The sequence below is a fragment of the Oncorhynchus mykiss genome, chromosome 1 (genome assembly GCF_057628025.1).
Source record: "Oncorhynchus mykiss isolate SJ-2025 chromosome 1, ASM5762802v1, whole genome shotgun sequence".
Classification (NCBI taxonomy): Eukaryota; Metazoa; Chordata; class Actinopteri; order Salmoniformes; family Salmonidae; genus Oncorhynchus; species Oncorhynchus mykiss.
The window spans coordinates 2386020-2411728 of NC_143022.1; the positions used below are offsets into that span (position 1 = coordinate 2386020).

At 46.4% G+C, this 25709-nt stretch overlaps 1 protein-coding gene across 5 annotated transcripts in view; it reads left to right on the forward strand.

Moving 5' to 3' along the window:
- Nucleotides 1–25709, forward strand: part of nme7 (NME/NM23 family member 7) — a 115932-nt gene that overhangs the window by 82950 nt on the left and 7273 nt on the right. For all 5 annotated transcript variants that reach the window (XM_036940834.2, XM_090184740.1, XM_036941823.2 and 2 more), the window contains 1 exon segment: nt 21915–22022. In XM_036940834.2, the coding sequence (XP_036796729.2) occupies nt 21915–22022 (108 nt within the window).

Consider the following 25709-nt stretch of genomic DNA (forward strand, 5'->3'; position numbering starts at 1 on the left):
TATTTACCAATAGACTATGTACAGCTGCAGCGATCGGTTAGCTGCTCGGATAGCAGATGTTTGAAGTTGGTGAGGGAGATAAAAGTCTCCAACTTCAGCGATTTTTGCAATTCGTTCCAGTCACAGGCAGCAGAGAACTGGAACGAAAGGCGGCCAAATGAGGTGTTGGCTTTAGGGATGATCAGTGAGATACACCTGCTGGAGCGCGTGCTACGGATGGGTGTTGCCATCGTAACCAGTGAACTGAGATAAGGCGGAGCTTTACCTAGCATGGACTTGTAGATGACCTGGAGCCAGTGGGTCTGGCGACGAATATGTAGCGAGGGCCAGCCGACTAGAGCATACAAGTCGCAGTGGTGGGTGGTATAAGGTGCTTTGGTGACAAAACGGATGGCACTGTGATAAACTGCATCCAGTTTGCTGAGTAGAGTGTTGGAAGCAATTTTGTAGATGACGTCGCCGAAGTCGAGGATCGGTAGGATAGTCAGTTTTACTAGGGTAAGTTTGGCGGCGTGAGTGAAGGAGGCTTTGTTGCGGAATAGAAAGCCGACTCTTGATTTGATTTTCGATTGGAGATGTTTGATATGGGTCTGGAAGGAGAGTTTAGAGTCTAGCCAGACACCTAGGTACTTATAGATGTCCACATATTCAAGGTCGGAACCATCCAGGGTGGTGATGCTGGTCAGGCGTGCGGGTGCAGGCAGCGAACGGTTGAAAAGCATGCATTTGGTTTTACTAGCGTTTAAGAGCAGTTGGAGGCCACGGAAGGAGTGCTGTATGGCATTGAAGCTCGTTTGGAGGTTAGATAGCACAGTGTCCAAGGACGGGCCGGAAGTATATAGAATGGTGTCGTCTGCGTAGAGGTGGATCAGGGAATCGCCCGCAGCATGAGAAACATCATTGATATATACAGAGAAAAGAGTCGGCCCGAGAATTGAACCCTGTGGCACCCCCATAGAGACTGCCAGAGGACCGGACAGCATGCCCTCCGATTTGACACACTGAACTCTGTCTGCAAAGTAATTGGTGAACCAGGCAAGGCAGTCATCCGAAAAACCGAGGCTACTGAGTCTGCCGATAAGAATACGGTGATTGACAGAGTCGAAAGCCTTGGCAAGGTCTATGAAGACGGCTGCACAGTACTGTCTTTTATCGATGGCGGTTATGATATCGTTTAGTACCTTGAGCGTGGCTGAGGTACACCCGTGACCGGCTCGGAAACCAGATTGCACAGCGGAGAAGGTACGGTGGGATTCAAGATGGTCAGTGACCTGTTTGTTGACTTGGCTTTCGAAAACCTTAGATAGGCAGGGCAGGATGGATATAGGTCTGTAACAGTTTGGGTCCAGGGTGTCGCCCCCTTTGAAGAGGGGGATGACTGCGGCAGCTTTCCAATCCTTGGGGATCTCAGACGATATGAAAGAGAGGTTGAACAGGCTGGTAATAGGGGTTGCGACAATGGCGGCGGATAGTTTCAGGAATAGAGGGTCCAGATTGTCCAGCCCAGCTGATTTGTACGGGTCCAGGTTTTGCAGCTCTTTCAGGACATCTGCTATCTGGATTTGGGTAAAGGAGAACCTGGAGAGGCTTGGGCGAGTAGCTGCGGGGGGGGGGGAGCTGTTGTCCGAGGTTGGAGTAGCCAGGCGGAAGGCATGGCCAGCCGTTGAGAAATGCTTGTTGAAGTTTTCGATAATCATGGATTTATCGGTGGTGACCATGTTACCTAGTCTCAGTGCAGTGGGCAGCTGGGAGGAGGTGCTCTTGTTCTCCATGGACTTCACAGTGTCCCAGAACTTTTTGGAGTTGGAGCTACAGGATGCAAACTTCTGCCTGAAGAAGTTGGCTTTAGCTTTCCTGACTGACTGTGTGTATTGGTTCCTGACTTCCCTGAACAGTTGCATATCGCGGGGACTATTCGATGTTAGCGCAGTCCGCCACAGGATGTTTTTGTGCTGGTCGAGGGCAGTCAGGTCTGGAGTGAACCAGGGGCTATATCTGTTCTTAGTTCTGCATTTTTTGAACGGAGCATGCTTATCTAAAATGGTGAGGAAGTTACTTTTAAAGAAAGACCAGGCATCCTCAACTGACGGGATGAGGTCAATGTCCTTCCAGGATACCCGGGCCAGGTCGATTAGAAAGGCCTGCTCACAGAAGTGTTTTAGGGAGCGTTTGACAGTGATGAGGGGTGGTCGTTTGACTGCGGCTCCGTAGCGGATACAGGCAATGAGGCAGTGATCGCTGAGATCCTGGTTGTAGACAGCGGAGGTGTATTTGGAGGGCCAGTTGGTCAGGATGACGTCAATGAGGGTGCCCTTGTTTACAGAGTTAGGGTTGTACCTGGTGGGTTCCTTGATGATTTGAGTGAGATTGAGGGCATCTAGCTTAGATTGTAGGACTGCCGGGGTGTTAAGCATATCCCAGTTTAGGTCACCTAACAGAACAAACTCTGAAGCTAGATGGGGGGCGATCAATTCACAAATGGTGTCCAGGGCACAGCTGGGAGCTGAGGGGGGTCGGTAGCAGGCGGCAACAGTGAGAGACTTATTTCTGGAGAGAGTAATTTTCAAAATTAGTAGTTCGAACTGTTTGGGTATGGACCTGGAGAGTATGACATTACTTTGCAGGCTATCTCTGCAGTAGACTGCAACTCCTCCCCCTTTGGCAGTTCTATCTTGACGGAAGATGTTATAGTTGGGTATGGAAATCTCAGAATTTTTGGTGGCCTTCCTGAGCCAGGATTCAGACACGGCAAGGACATCAGGGTTAGCAGAGTGTGCTAGAGCAGTGAGTAAGACACACTTAGGGAGGAGGCTTCTGATGTTGACATGCATGAAACCAAGGCTTTTTCGATCACAGAAGTCAACAAATGAGGGTGCCTGGGGACATGCAGGGCCTGGGTTTACCTCCACATCACCCGCGGAACAGAGAAGGAGTAGTATGAGGGTGCGGCTGAAGGCTATCAAAACTGGTCGCCTAGGGCGTTGGGGACAGAGAATAAGAGGAGCAGGTTTCTGGGCATGGTAGAATATATTCAGGGCATAATGCGCAAACAGGGGTATGGTGGGGTGCGGGTACAGCGGAGGTAAGCCCAGGCACTGGGTGATGATGAGAGAGGTTGTATCTCTGGACATGCTGGTTGTAATGGGTGAGGTCACCGCATGTGTGGGGGGTGGGACAAAGGAGGTATCAGGGGTATAAAGAGTGGAACTAGGGGCTCCATTGTAAACTAAAACAATGATAACTAACCTGCACAACAGTATACAAGGCATATTGACATTTGAGAGAGACATACAGCAAGGCATACAGTAATCACAGGTGTTGAATTGGGAGAGCTAGCTAAAACAGTAGGTGAGACAACAACAGCTAATCAGCTAGCACAACAACAGCAGGTAGAATGGCGATAGATTAGGCAGAGAGGGTCGGATTAACTACACACAGAGCCTAAGTGCGGCTGGGGCCGACAGATAAAACATAAACAAGCAGAATGGATTACCGTGAATTAATGACTAAGACTTTACTAAGAGTTTACGATTCATAAACTAAGACTTTACTAAGAGTTTACGATTCATAAACTAAGAGTTTACTAAGAGTTTACTATTCATAAACTAAGAGTTTACTATTCATAAACTAAGAGCTTACTATTCATAAACTAAGAACTTACTAAGAGTTTACTATTCATAAACTAAGCGTTTACTAAGAGTTTACTATTCATAAACTAAGAGCTTACTAAGAGTTTACTATTCATAAACTAAGAACTTACTAAGAGTTTACTATTCATAAACTAAACTAAGAGTTTACTATTCATAAACTAAACTAAGAGTTTACTATTCATAAACTAAGAGCTTACTATTCATAAACTAAGAGCTTACTATTCATAAACTAAGAGTTTACTAAGAGTTTACTATTCATAAACTAAGAGCTTACTATTCATAAACTAAGAGTTTACTACTCAAAACCTATAATGTGACCTGTTTTGTAACCTTAATGCGGTTCAAACTACAGAGGAAAGTCATTTTAATTTGACACCACCCCTTAACCTGCCAGTCAACTCTGCACCCTGTTGAACTGTACGGTCGACAGCCTCTGAAACAACGTCTAGGGATGAGTCCCCGAACTGACCTCAAAACTCCACATTTAACAAGGGGTCGGCAGGTAGCCTAGTGGTTAGGGCGTTGGACTAGTAACCGAAAGGTTGCTGGATCAAATCCCCGAGCTGACAAGGTACAAATCTGTCTTTCTGCCCCTGAACAAGGCAGTTAACCCATTGTTCCTAGGCCAGTTAACCCACTGTTCCTAGGCCAGTTAACCCACTGTTCCTAGGCCAGTTAACCCACTGTTCCTAGGCCAGTTAACCCATTGTTCCTAGGCCAGTTAACCCACTGTTCCTAGACCAGTTAACCCACTGTTCCTAGGCCAGTTAACCCATTGTTCCTAGGCCAGTTAACCCACTGTTCCTAGGCCAGTTAACCCATTGTTCCTAGGCCAGTTAACCCATTGTTCCTTGGCCACTGTTCCAAGGCCAGTTAACCCATTGTTCCTAGGCCAGTTAACCCACTGTTCCTAGGCCAGTTAACCCATTGTTCCTAGGCCAGTTAACCCACTGTTTCCCGGTAGGCCGTCATTGTAAAATAAGAATTTGTTAACTGACCTGCCAAGTTAAATAAAGGTTACATTTTTGTTTTTAATTTTTTATACTGTACAACTATTTGGTTGAAATTTTGTCTTGAAGACCAAAAAATTCAGAACCAAAAAATAAAGCAAGACAAGCAGCTCATTCCCTTTCCCCTCCAGTGTCCCGATCGCTCCACATCGACGCGCTGTGTGCGCCAACAGGAATAAGGGCCTATAAAAACACATCTAACTGATGGGATACATTCCTTGTTAAATCACAACCGTTTTATCACAAATTCTAAATGGACTGGTTGACTGAAGTAGGGAAATATGTATTCCAACATTGAGCTGCACTTTTGAAATAAATGTCAATTACATTTTTGCGTAATTTTTTCGCTTAGGTCGCTTTGCGATTGACACCTAGGTACCGCAGCCACAGAGTCAAAATTGGCGATATATCATAAAAATTCATGAAAACAAAAATAGGCTTTAAGGGTTAGGTTTAAACACAGAATTTAGTTAGCGAAATTATAGAAACAGGCCGGCTTTTAACTTTGGTAACTAAAATTAGTGACGACCCTACTTTGCAAAGATCTCCGCTACGGCACAACCCAAGGGGGGGGCGCCAACCCAGACAGGATGACCACATCAGTGACTCAACCCACTCAGGTGACGCACCCCTCCCAGGGACGGCATGAGAGAGCCCCAGTAAGCCAGTGACTCAGCCCCTGTAATAGGGTTAGAGGCAGAGAATCCCAGTGGAGAGAGGGGAACCGGCCAGGCAGAGAGAGCAAGGGCGGTTCGTTGCTCCAGAGCCTTTCCGTTCACCTTCCCACTCCTGGGCCAGACTACACTCAATCATATGACCCACTGAAGAGATGAGTCTTCAGTAAGGACTTAAAGGTTGAGACCGAGTTTGCGTCTCTGACATGGGTAGGCAGACCGTTCCATAAAAATGTAGCTCTATAGGAGAAAGCCCTGCCTCCAGCTGTTTGCTTAGAAATTCTAGGGACAATTAGGAGGCCTGCATCTTGTGACCGTAGCGTACGTGTAGGTATGTACGGCAGGACCAAATCAGAGAGATAGGTAGGAGCAAACACATGTAATGCTTTGTAGGTTAGCAGTAAAACCTTGAAATCAGCCCTTGCTTTGACAGGAAGCCAGTGTAGAGAGGCTAGCACTGAAGTAATATGAAAAAAAATGTTGGTTCTAGTCAGGATTCTAGCAGCCATATTTAGCACTAACTGAAGTTTATTTAGTGCTTTATCCGGGTAGCCGGAAAGTAGAGCATTGCAGTAGTCTAACCTAGAAGTGACAAAAGCATGGATTAATTTTTCTGCATCATTTTTGGACAGAAAGTTTCTGATTTTTGCAATGTTACGTAGATGGAAAAAAGCTGTCCTTGAAACAGTCTTGATATGTTCGTCAAAAGAGAGATCAGGGTCCAGAGTAACGCCGAGGTCCTTCAGTTTTATTTGAGACGACTGTACAACCATTAAGATTAATTGTCAGACTCTTTGTTTATAGTTTACCACTCTTTACAATAGTGGTCCTAAAACGGAACCTTGAGGAACACCGAAATTTACAGTTGATTTGTCAGAGGACAAACCATTCACAGAGACAAACTGATATCTTTCCGACAAATAAGATCTAAATCAGGCCAATTTGGGTTTCCAATCTCTCCAAAAGAATGTGGTGATCGATGGTATCAAAAGCAGCACTAAGGTCTAGGAGCACGAGGACAGATGCAGAACCTCGGTCTGATGCCATTAAAAGGTAATTTACCACCTTCACAAGTGCAGTCTCAGTGCTATGATGGGGTGTACAACCAGACTGAAGCATTTCGTATTGATTGTTTGTCTTCAGGAAGGCAGTGAGTTGCTGCGCAACAGCCTTTTCTAAAATTTTTGAGAGGAATGGAAGATTCGAAATAGGCCGATAGTTTTTTATATTTTCTGGGTCAAGGTTGGGCTTTTTCAAGAGAGGCTTTATTACTGCCACTTTTAGTGAGTTTGGTACACATCCGATGGATAGAGAGCCGTTTATTATGTTCAACATAGGAGGGCCAAGCACAGGAAGCAGCTCTTTCAGTAGTTTAGTTGGAATAGGGTCCAGTATGCAGCTTGAAGGTTTAGAGGCCATGATTATTTTCATCATTGTGTCAAGAGATATAGTACTAAAACACTTGAGCGTCTCTCTTGATCCTAGGTCCTGGCAGAGTTGTGCAGACTCAGGACAACTGAGCTTTGAAGGAATACGCAGATTTAAAGAGGAGTCCGTAATTTGCTTTCTAATAATCATGATATTTTCCTCAAAGAAGTTCATGAATTTATCACTGCTAAAGTGAAAGCCATCCTCTCTTGGGGAATGCTGCTTTTTAGTTAGCTTTGCGACAGTATCAAAAAGGAATTTCGGATTGTTCTTATTTTCCTCAATTAAGTTAGAAAAATAGGATGATCGAGCAGCAGTGAGGGCTCTTCGGTACTGCACGGTACTGTCTTTCCAAGCTAGTCGGAAGACTTCCAGTTTGGTGTGGCGCCATTTCCGTTCCAATTTTCTGGAAGCTTGCTTCAGAGCTCGGTTATTTTCTGTGTACCAGGGAGCTAGTTTCTTATGAGAAATGTTTTTAGTTTTTAGGGGGGCAACTGCATCTAGGGTATTGCGCAAGGTTAAATTGAGTTCCTCAGTTAGGTGGTTAACTGATTTTTGTCCTCTGGCGTCCTTGGGTAGACAGAGGGAATCTGGAAGGACATCAAGGAATCTTTGTGTTGTCTGTGAATTTATAGCACGACTTTTGATGTTCCTTGGTTGGGGTCTGAGCAGATTATTTGTTGCAATTGCAAACGTAATAAAATGGTGGTCCGATAGTCCAGGATTATGAGGAAAAACATTAAGATCCACAACATTTATTCCATGGGACAAAACTAGGTCCAGCGTAGGACTGTGACAGTGAGTGGGTCCAGAGACATGTTGGACAAAACCCGATGAGTCGATGATGGCTCCGAAAGCCTTTTGGAGTGGGTCTGTGGACTTTTCCATGTGAATATTAAAGTCACCAAAGATTAAGATGGCAAGACGCAGTAGATGGTATAGAGTACAGTATATACATATGAGATGAGTAGGGTATGTAAACATATAAAAGTGGCATTGTTTAAAGTGGCTAGTGATGCATTACATCAAGATGCAGTAGACGTGATATATAATATAACAAGTTGATATTGCAGATTCAATAAATTAATCTTAAATAACACGTGTTCTTCTGACTACATCGAGACCCCTTCACTCCCCCCCCCAAAAAAAAATTACATTAAAGCCTTATTCTAAAATGTATCAAATAATTATTTTGTACACATAAATGTTGTACACGCAGTAGCCAAGGCAACTCAGCTACAGTCACAAGACTAGCTAACACCCCCTAAAACCAACAAACCAGCCACTTATAGGAATCTGTCTTCCCTGCACTTCACTGTGGTGTCACTGTACTGTGGTGTCACTGTACTGTGGTGTCACTGCACTGTGGTGTCACTGCACCGTGGTGTCACTGAACTGTGGTGTCACTCTACTGTGGTGTCACTGTGCTGTAGTGTCACTGTACTGTGGTGTCACTGCACTGTGGTGTCACTCTACTGTAATGTCACTCTACTGTGGTGTCACTTCACTGTGGTTTCACTCTACTGTGGTGTCACTGCACTGTGGTGTCACTACTGTGGTGTCACTACTGTGGTGTCACTGTACTGTGGTTTCACTCCACTGTGGTGTCACTGCACTGTAGTGCCACTCTACTGTGGTGTCACTGCGCCGTGGTGTCACTGCACCGTGGTGTCACTGAACTGTGGTGTCACTCTACTGTGGTGTCACTGTGCTGTGGTGTCACTGTGCTGTGGTGTCACTGTATTGTGGTGTCACTGCACTGTGGTGTCTCTGCGCTGTGGTGTCTCTGCGCTGTGGTGTCACTCTACTGTAATGTCACTCTACTGTGGTGTCACTTCACTGTGGTGTCACTTCACTGTGGTTTCACTCTACTGTGGTGTCACTCTACTTTGGTTTCACTCTACTGTGGTGTCACTGCACTGTGGTGTCACTACTGTGGTGTCACTGCACTGTGGTGTCACTGCACTGTGGTGTCACTGCACTGTGGTGTCACTTCGCTGTGGTGTCACTCTACTGTGGTGTCTCTGTATTGTGGTGTGTGTTGTATGAGACAGTCCCTGATTCTCTTCCTGTTACCTGGGAGACGGCACGAGTTCATCAAAACATCCTCCTGATGATACATGAGACTATTCCATTATTAGTGCACACCATAAGGCGCTGGTCAAAAGTAGTGCACTATGTAGGGAATAGGGGCCATTTGGGACTCATACTAAGGGTTCCCTGGACAGCAGCATCATTTATTTCCATAACTGTAATGTTACATCAGTCTAATGTTACCATCAACACCATCTAAGTTGCCTGGCTTCAGTAGCTATCTAATACCCCACCACTTCCTGACCATTACGAACCATTACTAACCATTACTTACCATTTCTAACCATTACGAACCATTTCTAACATTACGAACCATTACTAACCATTTCTAACCATTACTAACCATTACTTACCATTTCTAACCATTACGAACAATTTCTAACATTACGAACCATTACTAACCATTTCTAACCATTACGAACCATTACTTACCATTTCTAACCATTACTAACCATTTCTAACCATTACTAACCATTACGAACCATTTCTAACCATTTCTAACCATTACTAACCATTACGAACCATTACTAACCATTTCTAACCATTACTAACCATTACAGACCATTTATAACCATTACTTACCATTTCTAACCATTACGAACCATTTCTAACATTACGAACCATTTCTAACATTACGAACCATTACTAACCATTTCTAACCATTACGAACCATTACTTACCATTTCTAACCATTACGAACCATTACTAACCATTTGTAGATCTGCTGAAAACAGAAGTCTGATCAGAACAAAGAGGTTAAAAAATGACTAAGGTTTAACATATATTCTTTAGTTCAAATGAAATGATATTTATTGGAGGACTCTGCTGTATAATAAACATCTGAATAGGAAATTCAAATGAGATGGTACAGTTGAAGTGGGAAGTTTACATACACTTAGGTTGGAGTCATTAAACCTCGTTTTTCAACCACTCCACAAATGCCTTGTTAACAAACTATAGTTTTGGCAAGTCGGTTAGGACATCTACTTTGTGCTTGACACAAGCATTTTCCAACAATTGTTTACAGACAGATTATTTCACTTATAATTCACTGTATCACAATTCCAGTGGGTCAGAAGTTTACATACACTAAGTTGACTGTGCCTTTAAACAGCTTGGAAAATTCCAGAAGATGATGTCATGGCGTTAGAAACTTCTGATAGGCTAACTGACATACTTTGAGTCAATTGGAGGTGTACCTGTGGATGTATTTCAAGGCCTATCTTCAAACTCAGTGCCTCTTTGCTTGACATCATGGGAAAATCTCAATAAGTCAGCCAAGACCTCAGAAAATAAATTGTAGACCTCCACAAGTCTGGTTCATCCTTGGGAGCAATTTCCAAACGCCTGAAGGTACCACGTTTATCTGTACAAACAATAGTACGCAAGTATAAACACCATGGGACCACGCAGCTGTCATACCATTCAGGAAGGAGACTCCGTTCTGTCTCCTACTTATTTTCCACCATAATTTGCAAATTAATTAATTAAAAATCCTACAATGTGATTTTCGGGATTTTTTTTCTCATTTTGTCTGTCATAGTTGAAGTGTACCTATGATGAAAATTACAGGCATCTCTCATCTTTTTAAGTGGGAGAACTTGCACAATTGGTGGCTGACTAAATACTTTTTTGCCCCACTGTATATCCACAGTAAAACAAGTCCTATACCGACATTACCTGAAAGGCCACTCAGCAAGGAAGAAGCCACTGCTCCAAAACCGCCATAAAAAGGCCAGACTACAGTTTTCAATTGCACATGGGGACAAAGATTGTACTTTTTGGAGAAATGTGCTCTGGTCTGATGAAACTAAAATGGAACTGTTTGGCCATAATGACCATCGTTATGTTTGGAGGGAAAAGGGGGAGGCTTGCAAGCCGAGGGAACACCATCCCAACCATGAAGCACGGGGGTGGCAGCATCATGTTGTGGGGGTGCTTTGCTGCAGGAGGGACATGTGCACTTCACAAAATAGATGGCATCTTGAGGAAGGAACATTATGTGGATATATTGAAGCAACATCTCAAGACAAGTTAAAGCTTGGTCGCAATGTGCCTTCTAAATGGACACTGACCCCAAATACTTATTTATCATTAAAATGCAAATCAATTTATAACATTTTTGACGTGCGTTTTTCTGGATTTTTTTGTTGCTATTCTGTCTCTCACTGTTCAAATAAACCTACCATTAAAATTATAGACTAATAATTTCTTTGTCAGTGGGCAAACGTACAAAATCAGCAGGCGATCAAATACTTTTTTCCCTCACTGTAGATGCTGTCTGTCTGCACTCCCTGACTGGCCAACACAACACTGTGAAAAGAGAGAGAGAGAGACGAGAGAGAGACGGGAGAGAGACGGGAGAGACAGAGAGAAACTGATGGAGAGGGGGAGAGACAGATGGAGACGGACGAGAGAGGGAGACAGATGGAGACGGGGGAGAGGCAGATGGAGACGGGAGAGAGAGGGAGAGACAGATGGAGACGGGGGAGAGACAGATGGAGATGGGGGAGAGAGACAGATGGAAACGGGGAGAGAGACAGATGGAGATAGATGGAGACGGGAGAGAGACGGATGGAGACGGGGGAGAGACAGATGGAGATGGGGGAGAGAGACAGACGGAGACGGGGAGAGAGACAGATGGAGACGGGGAGAGAGACAGATGGAGATAGATGGAGACGGGAGAGAGACGGGAGAGAGAGGGAGAGACAGATGGAGACGGGGAGAGAGAGGGAGAGACAGATGGAGACGGGAGAGAGACAGATGGAGATGGGGAGAGAGACAGATGGAGACGGGAGAGAGACAGATGGAGATGGGGAGAGAGACAGATGGAGACGGGAGAGAGACAGATGGAGACGGGGAGAGAGACAGATGGAGACGGGGAGAGAGACAGACGGAGACGGGGAGAGAGACAGATGGAGACGGGGAGAGATACAGATGGAGACGGGAAGAGAGACAGATGGAGACGGGGAGAGAGACAGATGGAGACGGGGAGAGAGACAGATGGAGACGGGGAGAGAGACAGATGGAGACGGGGAGAGAGACAGATAGAGACGGGGAGAGAGACAGATGGAGACGGGGAGAGAGACAGATGGAGACGGGGAGAGAGACAGATGGAGACGGGGAGAGATACAGATGGAGACGGGGAGAGACAGATGGAGACGGGAGAGAGACAGATGGAGACGGGAAGAGAGACAGATGGAGACGGGGAGAGAGACAGATGGAGACGGGGAGAGAGACAGATAGAGACGGGGAGAGAGACAGATGGAGACGGGGAGAGAGACAGATGGAGACGGGGAGAGATACAGATGGAGACGGGGAGAGACAGATGGAGACGGGAGAGAGACAGATGGAGACGGGAGAGAGACAGATGGAGTCGGGGGAGAGAGACAGATGGAGACGGGGGGAGAGACAGATGGAGACGGGGGAGAGAGACAGATGGAGTCGGGAGAGAGACAGATGGAGTCGGGAGAGAGACAGATGGAGTCGGGAGAGAGACAGATGGAGACGGGAGAGAGACAGATGGAGACGGGGAGAGAGACAGATGGAGACGGGAGAGAGAGGGGAGACAGATGGAGACGGGGAGAGAGACAGATGGAGACGGGAGAGAGAGGGGAGACAGATGGAGACGGGGGAGAGACAGATGGAGACGGGGGAGAGAGACATGGAGACGGGGGAGAGAGACAGATGGAGACGGGGGGAGAGACAGATGGAGACGGGGGAGAGAGACAGATGGAGTCGGGAGAGAGACAGATGGAGTCGGGAGAGAGACAGATGGAGTCGGGAGAGAGACAGATGGAGACGGGAGAGAGACAGATGGAGACGGGGAGAGAGACAGATGGAGACGGGGAGAGAGACAGATGGAGACGGGAGAGAGAGGGGAGACAGATGGAGACGGGGAGAGAGACAGATGGAGACGGGAGAGAGAGGGGAGACAGATGGAGACGGGGGAGAGACAGATGGAGACGAGGAGAGACAGATGGAGACAGAAGAGAGAGATGTACAGACTCATTGAGCATAGCCTTGCTATTGAGAAAGGCCGCCATAGGCAGATCTGGTTCTCAAGAGAAGACAGGCTATGTGCTCACTGCCCACAAAATGAGGTGGAAACTGAGCTGCACTTCCTAACCTCCTGCCCAATGTATGACCATATTAGAGATACATATTTCCCTCAGATTACACAGACCCACAAAGAATTAAAAAACAAATCCAATTTTGATAAACTCCCATATATACTGGGTGAAATACCACAGTGTGCCATCACAGCAGCAAAATTTGTGACCTGTTGCCACCAGAAAAGGTCAACCAGTGAAGAACAAACACCATTGTAAATACAACCCATATTTATGTTTATTTATTTTCCCTTTTGTACTTTAACTATTTGTACATTGTTACAATGCTGTATATAGACATAATATGACATTTGTTATTTTGGAACTTCTGTGAGTGTAATATTTACTGTTCATTTTAATTGTTTATTCCACTTTTGTATATTATCTACCTCACTTGCTTTGGCAATGTTAACATATGTTTCCCATGCCAATAAAGCCCCATGAATTGAATTAAGAGACAGATGGAGACGAGAGAGAGAGATAGCGAGATAGAGAGACACTAGAGGTGGTGGTAACCATGGCAGTGAGCTCTGGGGTGATTCCCGTCATGCCCTCAGGCTTTGATCGTAATTAGATGGCTCCTACATCATTAGAACATCCATGGCTGCTTGCCCAAAGTAGTGCACTGGTCTAAAGTAGTGTACTATATAAGGAATAGGGTTCTGGTCTAAAGTAGTGTACTATATAGGGAATAGGGTTATGGTCTAAAGTAGTGCACTATATAGGGGAATAGGGCTCTGGTCTAAAGTAGTGCACTATATAGGGAATAGGGCTCTGGTCTAAAGTAGTGCACTATATAGGGGAATATGAATCTGGTCTAAAGTAGTGCACTATATAGGGAATAGGGTCCTGGTCTAAAGTAGTGCACTATATAGGGAATAGGGGCTCTGGTCTAAAGTTGTGCACTATATAGGGAATAGGGTGCCATTTGGGATGCAGGCCATGAGAACAGGGAGGGGACACTACTTCTGTATGCTGTTTTGAGTGGTCATTTCATGGGCCAATGCACGTTAGTACTGTACAACAAAACATCTCCTACAGAGAAACTTTAACAATCTCTCTTTCACCAGAAATGCTGTTCTGTTTAAATTGTAAAGGTGGACTGAGTCCAGAAATCAGTTCGTAGGCCAGTTAAACAGAGGCAGGAAGTCCCTGGGTTCTGAAGGGAGGCACCAGAAATCAGTTCGTAGGCCAGTTAAACAGAGGCAGGAAGTCCCTGGGTTCTGAAGGGAGGCACCAGAAATCAGTTCGTAGGCCAGATAAACAGAGGCAGGAAGTCCCTGGGTTCTGAAGGGAGGCACCAGAAATCAGTTCGTAGGCCAGTTAAACAGAGACAGGAAGTCCCTGGGTTCTGAAGGGAGGCACCAGAAATCAGTTCGTAGGCCAGTTAAACAGAGGCAGGAAGTCCCTGGGTTCTGAAGGGAGACACCAGAAATCAGTTCGTAGGCCAGTTAAACAGAGGCAGGAAGTCCCTGGGTTCTGATGGGAGGCACCAGAAATCAGTTCGTAGGCCAGTTAAACAGAGGCAGGAAGTCCCTGGGTTCTGAAGGGAGGCACCAGAAATCAGTTTGTAGGCCAGTCAAACAGAGGCAGGAAGTCCCTGGGTTCTGATGGGAGGCACCAGAAATCAGTTCGTAGGCCAGTTAAACAGAGGCAGGAAGTCCCTGGGTTCTGAAGGGAGGCACCAGAAATCAGTTCGTAGGCCAGTTAAACAGAGACAGGAAGTCCCTGGATTCTGAAGGGAGGCACCAGAAATCAGTTCGTAGGCCAGTTAAACAGAGACAGGAAGTCCCTGGGTTCTGAAGGGAGACACCAGAAATCAGTTCGTAGGCCAGTTAAACAGAGGCAGGAAGTCCCTGGGTTCTGAAGGGAGGCACCAGAAATCAGTTCGTAGGCCAGTTAAACAGAGGCAGGAAGTCCCTGGGTTCTGAAGGGAGGCACCAGAAATCAGTTCGTAGGCCAGTTAAACAGAGGCAGGAAGTCCCTGGGTTCTGATGGGAGGCACCAGAAATCAGTTCGTAGGCCAGTTAAACAGAGGCAGGAAGTCCCTGGGTTCTGAAGGGAGGCACCAGAAATCAGTTCGTAGACCAGTTAAACAGAGGCAGGAAGTCCCTGGGTTCTGAAGGGAGGCACCAGAAATCAGTTCGTAGGCCAGTTAAACAGAGGCAGGAAGTCCCTGGGTTCTGAAGGGAGGCACCAGAAATCAGTTCGTAGGCCAGTTAAACAGAGGCAGGAAGTCCCTGGGTTCTGAAGGGAGGCACCAGAAATCAGTTCGTAGGCCAGTTAAACAGAGGCAGGAAGTCCCTGGGTTCTGAAGGGAGGCACCAGAAATCAGTTCGTAGGCCAGTTAAACAGAGGCAGGAAGTCCCTGGGTTCTGAAGGGAGGCACCAGAAATCAGTTCGTAGGCCAGTTAAACAGAGGCAGGAAGTCCCTGGGTTCTGAAGGGAGGCACCAGAAATCAGTTCGTAGGCCAGTTAAACAGAGGCAGGAAGTCCCTGGGTTCTGAAGGGAGGCACCAGAAATCAGTTCATAGGCCAGTTAAACAGAGGCAGGAAGTCCCTGGGTTCTGAAGGGAGGCACCAGAAATCAGTTCGTAGGCCAGTTAAACAGAGGCAGGAAGTCCCTGGGTTCTGAAGGGAGGCACCAGAAATCAGTTCGTAGGCCAGTTAAACAGAGGCAGGAAGTCCCTGGGTTCTGAAGGGAGGCACCAGAAATCAGTTCGTAGGCCAGCTAAACAGAGGCAGGAAGTCCCTGGGTTCTGAAGGGAGGCACCAGAAATCAGTTCGTAGGCCAGTTAAACAGAGGCAGGAAGTCCCTGGGTTCTGAAGGGAGGCACCAGAAATCAGTTCGTAGGCCAGTTAAACAGAGACAGGAAGTCCCTGGGTTCTGAAGGGAGGCACCAGAAATCAGTTCGTAGGCCAGTTAAACAGAGACAGGAAGTCCCTGGGTTCTGAAGGGAGGCACCAGAAATCAGTTCGTAGGCCAGTTAAACAGAGGCAGGAAGTCCCTGGGTTCTGAAGGGAGGCACCAGAAATCAGTTCGTAGGCCAGTTAAACAGAGACAGGAAGTCCCTGGGTTCTGAAGGGAGGCACCAGAAATCAGTTCGTAGGCCAGTTAAACAGAGGCAGGAAGTCCCTGGGTTCTGAAGGGAGGCACCAGAAATCAGTTCGTAGGCCAGTTAAACAGAGGCAGGAAGTCCCTGGGTTCTGAAGGGAGGCACCAGAAATCAGTTCATAGGCCAGTTAAACAGAGGCAGGAAGTCCCTGGGTTCTGAAGGGAGGCACCAGAAATCAGTTCGTAGGCCAGTTAAACAGAGGCAGGAAGTCCCTGGGTTCTGAAGGGAGGCACCAGAAATCAGTTCGTAGGCCAGTTAAACAGAGGCAGGAAGTCCCTGGGTTCTGAAGGGAGGCACCAGAAATCAGTTCGTAGGCCAGCTAAACAGAGGCAGGAAGTCCCTGGGTTCTGAAGGGAGGCACCAGAAATCAGTTCGTAGGCCAGCTAAACAGAGGCAGGAAGTCCCTGGGTTCTGAAGGGAGGCACCAGAAATCAGTTCGTAGGCCAGTTAAACAGAGACAGGAAGTCCCTGGGTTCTGAAGGGAGGCACCAGAAATCAGTTCGTAGGCCAGTTAAACAGAGACAGGAAGTCCCTGGGTTCTGAAGGGAGGCACCAGAAATCAGTTCGTAGGCCAGTTAAACAGAGGCAGGAAGTCCCTGGGTTCTGAAGGGAGGCACCAGAAATCAGTTCGTAGGCCAGTTAAACAGAGACAGGAAGTCCCTGGGTTCTGAAGGGAGGCACCAGAAATCAGTTCGTAGGCCAGTTAAACAGAGACAGGAAGTCCCTGGGTTCTGAAGGGAGGCACCAGAAATCAGTTCGTAGGCCAGTTAAACAGAGGCAGGAAGTCCCTGGGTTCTGAAGGGAGACAACAGAAATCAGTTCGTAGGCCAGTTAAACAGAGGCAGGAAGTCCCTGGGTTCTGAAGGGAGGCACCAGAAATCAGTTCGTAGGCCAGTTAAATAGAGGCAGGAAGTCCCTGGGTTCTGAAGGGAGGCACCAGAAATCAGTTCGTAGGCCAGTTAAACAGAGACAGGAAGTCCCTGGGTTCTGAAGGGAGGCACCAGAAATCAGTTCGTAGGCCAGTTAAACAGAGGCAGGAAGTCCCTGGGTTCTGAAGGGAGGCACCAGAAATCAGTTCATAGGCCAGTTAAATAGAGGCAGGAAGTCCCTGGGTTCTGAAGGGAGGCACCAGAAATCAGTTCATAGGCCAGTTAAATAGAGGCAGGAAGTCCCTGGGTTCTGAAGGGAGGCACCAGAAATCAGTTCATAGGCCAGTTAAATAGAGGCAGGAAGTCCCTGGGTTCTGAAGGGAGGCACCAGAAATCAGTTCGTAGGCCAGTTAAACAGAGGCAGGAAGTCCCTGGGTTCTGAAAGGAAGCACCATTTACAGCATCATTCATGGTTTAATATGGAAACAAAAGTAGGATTGGGTTTAATAGGTTTTACACGATTAGAGCAGAGAGACAGACGGTTTTGTTGCATTTGAAGTGTGTCTTCTAGCAGATAAGACCAGCCGTCTATTGGTCTACAGGCATGGGTACAACCAGCCTCATGATGTCAAACAAACAGAGATAGAGATAGAGCAGGAAGTAGGATTTGTCTCTGTCCCTCCGTGCTGGGCAGCTAGATGACATCATTGACAGTGTCCATCAGTGTTGATGTTTTGTGAGTCATTATTTGTAGGGTGTCGGGCAAAAGGTTACAATTATTTATAGGGGTCAGGGCTTAAGAGGGTTAAAGTGATGTCAGACTGTCAGGAAACAGACAGAGAGGTAGAGAGGTACAGTCAGAATCTGTCCAAAACAAAGATCAAGCCTCATATCTAAAGGTTATTTTTCCAAATAGGTTCCAACCGTGTCTGGTATGAGCTCCATAGCACCCTGCAGTATTATGAGATAGAGACAGTTGCTTCAGAGCTAGCTAGGCTCTGTCCAGGCTGATTATTCTCAACCAAGGCTAATGGTTGTGAGAACAAGGGTTTTAGCGCTCCGTAGGGCTCATTAAAATTAAATTAAGCTCTCCGACTGCCAGGTCACTTGTGGGTAACTAATGCAATTACAGAGAGCCCACTTTGGGCAGGAATTATTTCAGCTCTGAGAAAATCTCCCCCCGAATTTCCCACTCTCCTCTCTCTCTCTCTCTCCGGCTCTCCTCTCTCTCCCGCTCTCCTCTCTCTCTCTCTCTCTCTCTCTCTCTCTCTCTCTCTCTCTCTCCCGCTCTCCTCTCTCTCTCTCTCTCCCCCGCTCCTCTCTCTCTCTCTCTTCTCTCTCTCTCCCGTGCTCCTCTCTCTCTCTCCCGTGCTCCTCTCGCTCTCCTCTCTCCCTCCCTCCTGCTCTCCTGGGCTCGAGCTCCATGCAGCCAATATGGAAGGCAGTTGGTAAACAGTAGGCTAGGCAGGCTCCAGCAGGTTAGGCAGGCTCCAGCATCCAGCAGGCAAGGCAAGCTCCAGCATCCAGCAGGCTAGGCAGGCTCCAGCATCCAGCAGGCTAGGCAGGCTCCAGCATCCAGCAGTCTAGGCAGGCTCCAGCAGGCTAGGCAGGCTCCAGCATAGGGCAGGCTAGGCAGGCTCCAGCATACAGCAGGCTAGGCAAGCTCCAGCATCCAGCAGGCTAGGCAGGCTCCAGCATCCAGCAGGCTAGGCAGGCTCCAGCATCCAGCAGGCTAGGCAGGCTCCAGCATCCAGCAGGCTAGGCAGGCTCCAGCATCCAGCAGGCTCCAGCATCCAAGGCAAGGTCACTGTAACATTACTCACTATCCTGTCGTTACCCATGGAGGGTTCATCTCCCTCACACTAAAACACACGGAGGGTTCATCTCCCTCACACTAAAACCCATGGAGGGTTCATCTCCCTCACACTGAAACACACGGAGGGTTCATCTCCCTCACACTAAAACACACGGAGGGTTCATCTCCCTCACACTAAAACCCATGGAGGGTTCATCTCCCTCACACTAAAACCCATGGAGGGTCATCTCTCCCTCACACTAAAACCCACGGAGGGTTCATCTCTCCCTCACACTAAAACCCACGGAGGGTTCATCTCCCTCACACTAAAACCCATGGAGGGTTCATCTCTCCCTCACACTAAAACCCAAGGAGGGTCATCTCTCCCTCACACTAAAACACACGGAGGGTCATCTCTCCCTCACACTAAAACCCACGGAGGGTTCATCTCCCTCACACTAAAACCCATGGAGGATCATCTCTCCCTCACACTAAAACCCACGGAGGGTTCATCTCCCTCACACTAAAACCCATGGAGGGTTCATCTCTCCCTCACACTAAAACCCAAGGAGGGTCATCTCTCCCTCACACTAAAACCCACGGAGGGTTCATCTCTCCCTCACACTTAACCCCACGGAGGGTTCATCTCCCTCACACTAAAACCCATGGAGGATCATCTCTCCCTCACACTAAAACCCATGGAAGGTTCATCTCCCTCACACTAAAACCCATGGAGGGTTCATCTCCCTCACACTAAAACCCATGGAGGGTCATCTCTCCTTCACACTAAAACCCACGGAGGGTTCATCTCTCCCTCACACTAAAACCCACGGAGGGTTCATCTCCCTCACACTAAAACCCATGGAGGGTTCATCTCTCCCTCACACTAAAACCCAAGGAGGGTCATCTCTCCCTCACACTAAAACACACGGAGGGTTCATCTCCCTCACACTAAAACCCATGGAGGGTTCATCTCCCTCACACTAAAACCCACGGAGGGTCATCTCTCCCTCACACTAAAACCACGGAGGGTTCATCTCTCCCTCACACTTAACCCCACGGAGGGTTCATCTCCCTCACACTAAAACCCATGGAGGATCATCTCTCCCTCACACTAAAACCCACGGAGGGTCATCTCTCCCTCACACTAAAACCCACGGAGGGTTCATCTCTTCCTCACACTTAACCCAACGGAGGGTTCATCTCCCTCACACTAAAACCCATGGAGGGTTCATCTCTCCCTCACACTAAAACCCATGGAGGGTCATCTCTCCCTCACACTAAAACCAATGGAGGGTCATCTCTCCCTCACACTAAAACCCACGGAGGGTTCATCTCTCCCTCACACTAAAACCCACGGAGGGTTCAGCTCCCTCACACTAAAATGTCTGCAGCATTGAAGGTCCCCAAGAAGACAGTAGCCTCCGAAGTTTGGAACCACCAAGACTCTTCCTAGAACTGGCCGCCCAGCCAAACTGAGCAGTCGGAGGAAGAAGGGCCTTGGTCAGGGAGGTGACCAAGAACCCGAACTTCACTCTGTCAGAGCTCCAGAGTTCCTCTGTAGAGATGGGAGAACTTCCAGAAGGAGAGCCATTTCTGCAGAACTCCACCAATCAGGCCTTTATGGTAGACTGGCCAGACGGATGCCACTCCTCAGTAAAAGGCACATGACAGCCTTCTTGGAGTTTGCCGAAAGGCACCTAAAGACTCTCAGACCATGAGAAACAAGATTCTCTGGTCTGATTGAACTCTTTGGCCTGAATGCCAAGTGTGACGTCTGGAGGAAACCTGGCACCATCCCTACGGTGAAGCATGTGGGGATGTTTTTCAGCGGTAGGTACTGAGACTACTCAAGATTGAGGGAAAGATTCATGGAGCAAAGTACAGAGAGATCCCTGATGAAAACCTGCTCCAGAGCGCGCAGGATCTCAGACTGGGGCGAAGGTTCAACTTCCAACAGGACAACGACCCTAAGCACACAGCCAAGGCAACGCAGGAGTGGCTTCGGGATAAGTCTCTGAATGGCCCAGCCAGAGCCCGGACTTAAACCCGATCAAACATCTCTGTAGAGACCTGAAAATAGCTGTGCAGCGACGCTCCCCATCTAACCTGACAGATCTTGAGGGGATCTGCAGAGAATAATTATTTAACAAGGCAAGTCAGTTAAGAACAAATTCTTATTTACAATGACGGCCTACCCCGGCCAAACCCAGACAGCGCTGGGCCAATTGTGCGCCACCCTATGGGACTCCCAATCTCATCCGGATGTGATGTAGCCTGGAACCAGGGACTGCAGTGACACCTCTTGCACTGAAATGCAGTGCCTTAGACCGCTGAGCCACTCGGGAGCACTGGTTCCTGTCTTTAGAGGGAGAGCAAACCATTAGAATGTGAAGCATGTTGTCGCTCATTGGGAGTGCTTTCTCTCTTTCTTAAGGTGTCTGCATGCTTCCCGTCCCAAATAGTTTGGAACAACAAATTATGAAGACATTTTGTTGGCGGTTTTTGTTAGTTTTGGTTTTTGGCAAGGTTTTATTTTGTCTGTTCGTGAAGAGAGAAAAAAATCCGGAGGCAAGCCGAAGTCTACGCTCCTTCCTGATTGGTCAACAGTAGGGATTCTTCAAATAAGTGTTTGTTATCATTCAACAAAAGACTAATCGTTTTAATGCAAATTTTTTAACTTGAGAAATACTGCACCAAACATCTTAGTTATATGCAACATTGCGCAACTAAGATCTCTTTGGCCAAAAAAAAGTCTAAATAAATGACAGACTTCTTGAGTTGTCGCAGATTAATTCTGACTATTTTGAGGAAGTGAATACTGGCTACGGCATCTCAAGATGGACAAACAGTACTATTGAGGCTTTTTTCCTTGTCTTTTCTGAAAGAAGAAGAGCAGATTAGTGGTTGTGTTTGAATTAACTAGACTGAATCGTACTGGGGGGGAACCATCCCTGGCTAGTGTTCCTCTGATAAAATGAACAAACAGCATAAAGGAGACGAGGAAGAAGAAACATTACGTTTGGCCTTAATTGGACTTGAAATGTCTCGATGTTGGCATACTCCCTCTAATTTCAGTAATCTAGAAATTAACCCCCTCCATGTTCACAGGAACACACTGTTTATTTCCTATCAATGCTAACAAATGTATTTTTCTGTTTCCCAGGAGATTGCTCGTCATCTTCGTCCCGACTCGTTAAGAGCTCTGTATGGTAAAACCAAAGTTCAGAATGCTGTCCACTGCACTGACCTCCCCGAAGACGGGATACTGGAGGTACATACACACTGGCATCTCATTCATCCACACATTAGTATTTAAGAGTAGCTCTTAAAACCCACAACCATTCATCTGTTTAGCACTGAAGCTCATAAGAAGAGGAGTAGCATTGATGTCCATTCAGACTGCTGTTTGTATCTCACAGTGACCAGACCAGGAACAGAATGGACCTAGGTCCCAAATGGCACCTTATTCCCTACATAGTGCACTATGGGCCCTATAGGCCCTGGTCTAAAGTAGTGCACTATATACGGAATAGGGTGCCATTTGGGATATAGACTAAAGCAGCAACAGCAGGACAGTCTCATGACTCCAGTCTGTGGGCCGAGCCGCTACGCTACAGATCCCACTGGGAAAGAATAGCAGGGCATTTAGAAACAAACCTATTGTTTAGTAGGGCAGGGAGGGGGGGGGGGGTCTGACCTGTTGGACGTCATTGTTGGGGAGGGAGAGAGAGAGCAGAGCTCCTGATCTGTTGAGCAGCGAGCAGAGCAGCCAGGCTAGGGACAAATGGCTCCTTGTTAATCATTAGCCTGGTGACTGGCTGAGCTGAGCTGCCTAACACATTCCAGGGCCCAGACGGACCACTTTGGCCCAGAACGGAGCGGAGAGGACCACTACACTGGACTGGAAACAGTCACGCACTGCTATAGTCCTGTCTACTGGTCTACTGCTATAGTCCTGTCTAACATACTGCTATAGTCCTGTCTAACATAACATACTGCTATAGTCCTGTCTAACATACTGCTATAGTTCTGTCTAACATACTGCTATAGTCCTGTCTAACATAACATACTGCTATAGTCCTGTCTAACATACTGCTATAGTCCTGTCTAACATAACATACTGCTATAGTCCTGTCTTCTGCTATAGTCCTGTCTACTGCTATAGTCCTGTCTAACATACTGCTATAGTCCTGTCTACTGCTATAGTCCTGTCTACTGCTATAGTCCTGTCTAACATACTGCTATAGTCCTGTCTAACATACTGCTATAGTCCTGTCTACTGCTATAGTCCTGTCTACTGCTATAGTCCTGTCTACTGCTATAGTCCTGTCTAACATACTGCTATAGTCCTGTCTAACATACTGCTATAGTCCTGTCTAACATAACATACTGCTATAGTCCTGTCTAACATACTGCTATAGTCCTGTCTAACATACTGCTATAGTCCTGTCTAACATAACATACTGCTATAGTCCTGTCTACTGCTATAGTCCTGTCTAACATACTGCTATAGTCCTGTCTACTGCTATAGTCCTGTCTAACATACTGCTATAGTCCCGTCTAACATACTGCTATAGTCCTGTCTACTGCTATAGTCCTGTCTAACATACTGCTATAGTTCTGTCTAACATAACATACTGCTATAGTCCTGTCTACTGCTATAGTCCTGTCTACTGCTATAGTCCTGTCTAACATAACATACTGCTATAGTCCTGTCTAACATACTGCTATAGTCCTGTCTAACATACTGCTATAGTCCTGTCTACTGCTATAGTCCTGTCTACTGCTATAGTCCTGTCTACTGCTATAGTCCTGTCTAACATACTGCTATAGTCCTGTCTAACATAACATACTGCTATAGTCCTGTCTAACATAACATACTGCTATAGTCCTGTCTAACATAACATACTGCTATAGTCCTGTCTAACATACTGCTATAGTCCTGTCTAACATACTGCTATAGTCCTGTCTAACATAACATACTGCTATAGTCCTGTCTACTGCTATAGTCCTGTCTAACATACTGCTATAGTCCTGTCTACTGCTATAGTCCTGTCTAACATACTGCTATAGTCCTGTCTAACATACTGCTATAGTCCCGTCTAACATACTGCTATAGTCCTGTCTACTGCTATAGTCCTGTCTAACATACTGATATAGTCCTGTCTAACATAACATACTGCTATAGTCCCGTCTAACATACTGCTATAGTCCTGTCTACTGCTATAGTCCTGTCTAACATACTGCTATAGTTCTGTCTAACATAACATACTGCTATAGTCCTGTCTACTGCTATAGTCCTGTCTACTGCTATAGTCCTGTCTAACATACTGCTATAGTCCTGTCTAACATAACATACTGCTATAGTCCTGTCTAACATACTGCTATAGTCCTGTCTAACATACTGCTATAGTCCTGTCTACTGCTATAGTCCTGTCTACTGCTATAGTCCTGTCTAACATACTGCTATAGTCCTGTCTAACATACTGCTATAGTCCTGTCTAACATAACATACTGCTATAGTCCTGTCTACTGCTATAGTCCTGTCTAACATACTGCTATAGTCCTGTCTACTGCTATAGTCCTGTCTAACATACTGCTATAGTCCTGTCTACTGCTATAGTCCTGTCTAACATACTGCTATAGTCCTGTCTACTGCTATAGTCCTGTCTAACATACTGCTATAGTCCTGTCTACTGCTATAGTCCTGTCTAACATACTGCTATAGTCCTGTCTACTGCTATAGTCCTGTCTACTGCTATAGTCCTGTCTAACATACTGCTATAGTCCTGTCTAACATACTGCTATAGTCCTGTCTAACATACTGCTATAGTTCTGTCTAACATACTGCTATAGTCCTGTCTACTGCTATAGTCCTGTCTACTGCTATAGTCCTGTCTAACATACTGCTATAGTCCTGTCTAACATACTGCTATAGTCCTGTCTACTGCTATAGTCCTGTCTAACATACTGCTATAGTCCTGTCTAACATACTGCTATAGTCCCGTCTAACATACTGCTATAGTCCTGTCTACTGCTATAGTCCCGTCTAACATACTGCTATAGTCCTGTCTACTGCTATAGTCCCGTCTAACATACTGCTATAGTCCTGTCTAACATACTGCTATAGTCCTGTCTAACATAACATACTGCTATAGTCCTGTCTACTGCTATAGTCCTGTCTACTGCTATAGTCCTGTCTAACATACTGCTATAGTCCTGTCTACTGCTATAGTCCTGTCTAACATACTGCTATAGTCCCGTCTAACATACTGCTATAGTCCTGTCTACTGCTATAGTCCTGTCTAACATACTGCTATAGTCCTGTCTAACATACTGCTATAGTCCCGTCTAACATACTGCTATAGTCCTGTCTACTGCTATAGTCCTGTCTAACATACTGCTATAGTCCTGTCTAACATAACATACTGCTATAGTCCTGTCTAACATACTGCTATAGTCCTGTCTAACATAACATACTGCTATAGTCCTGTCTAACATAACATACTGCTATAGTCCTGTCTAACATACTGCTATAGTCCTGTCTACTGCTATAGTCCTGTCTAACATACTGCTATAGTTCTGTCTAACATAACATACTGCTATAGTCCTGTCTACTGCTATAGTCCTGTCTACTGCTATAGTCCTGTCTAACATAACATACTGATATAGTCCTGTCTAACATAACATACTGCTATAGTCCTGTCTAACATACTGCTATAGTCCTGTCTAACATACTGCTATAGTCCTGTCTAACATACTGCTATAGTCCTGTCTAACATACTGCTATAGTCCTGTCTACTGCTATAGTCCTGTCTAACATAACATACTGCTATAGTCCTGTCTAACATACTGTTATAGTCCTGTCTAACATACTGCTATAGTCCTGTCTAACATACTGCTATAGTCCTGTCTAACATACTGCTATAGTCCTGTCTACTGCTATAGTCCTGTCTAA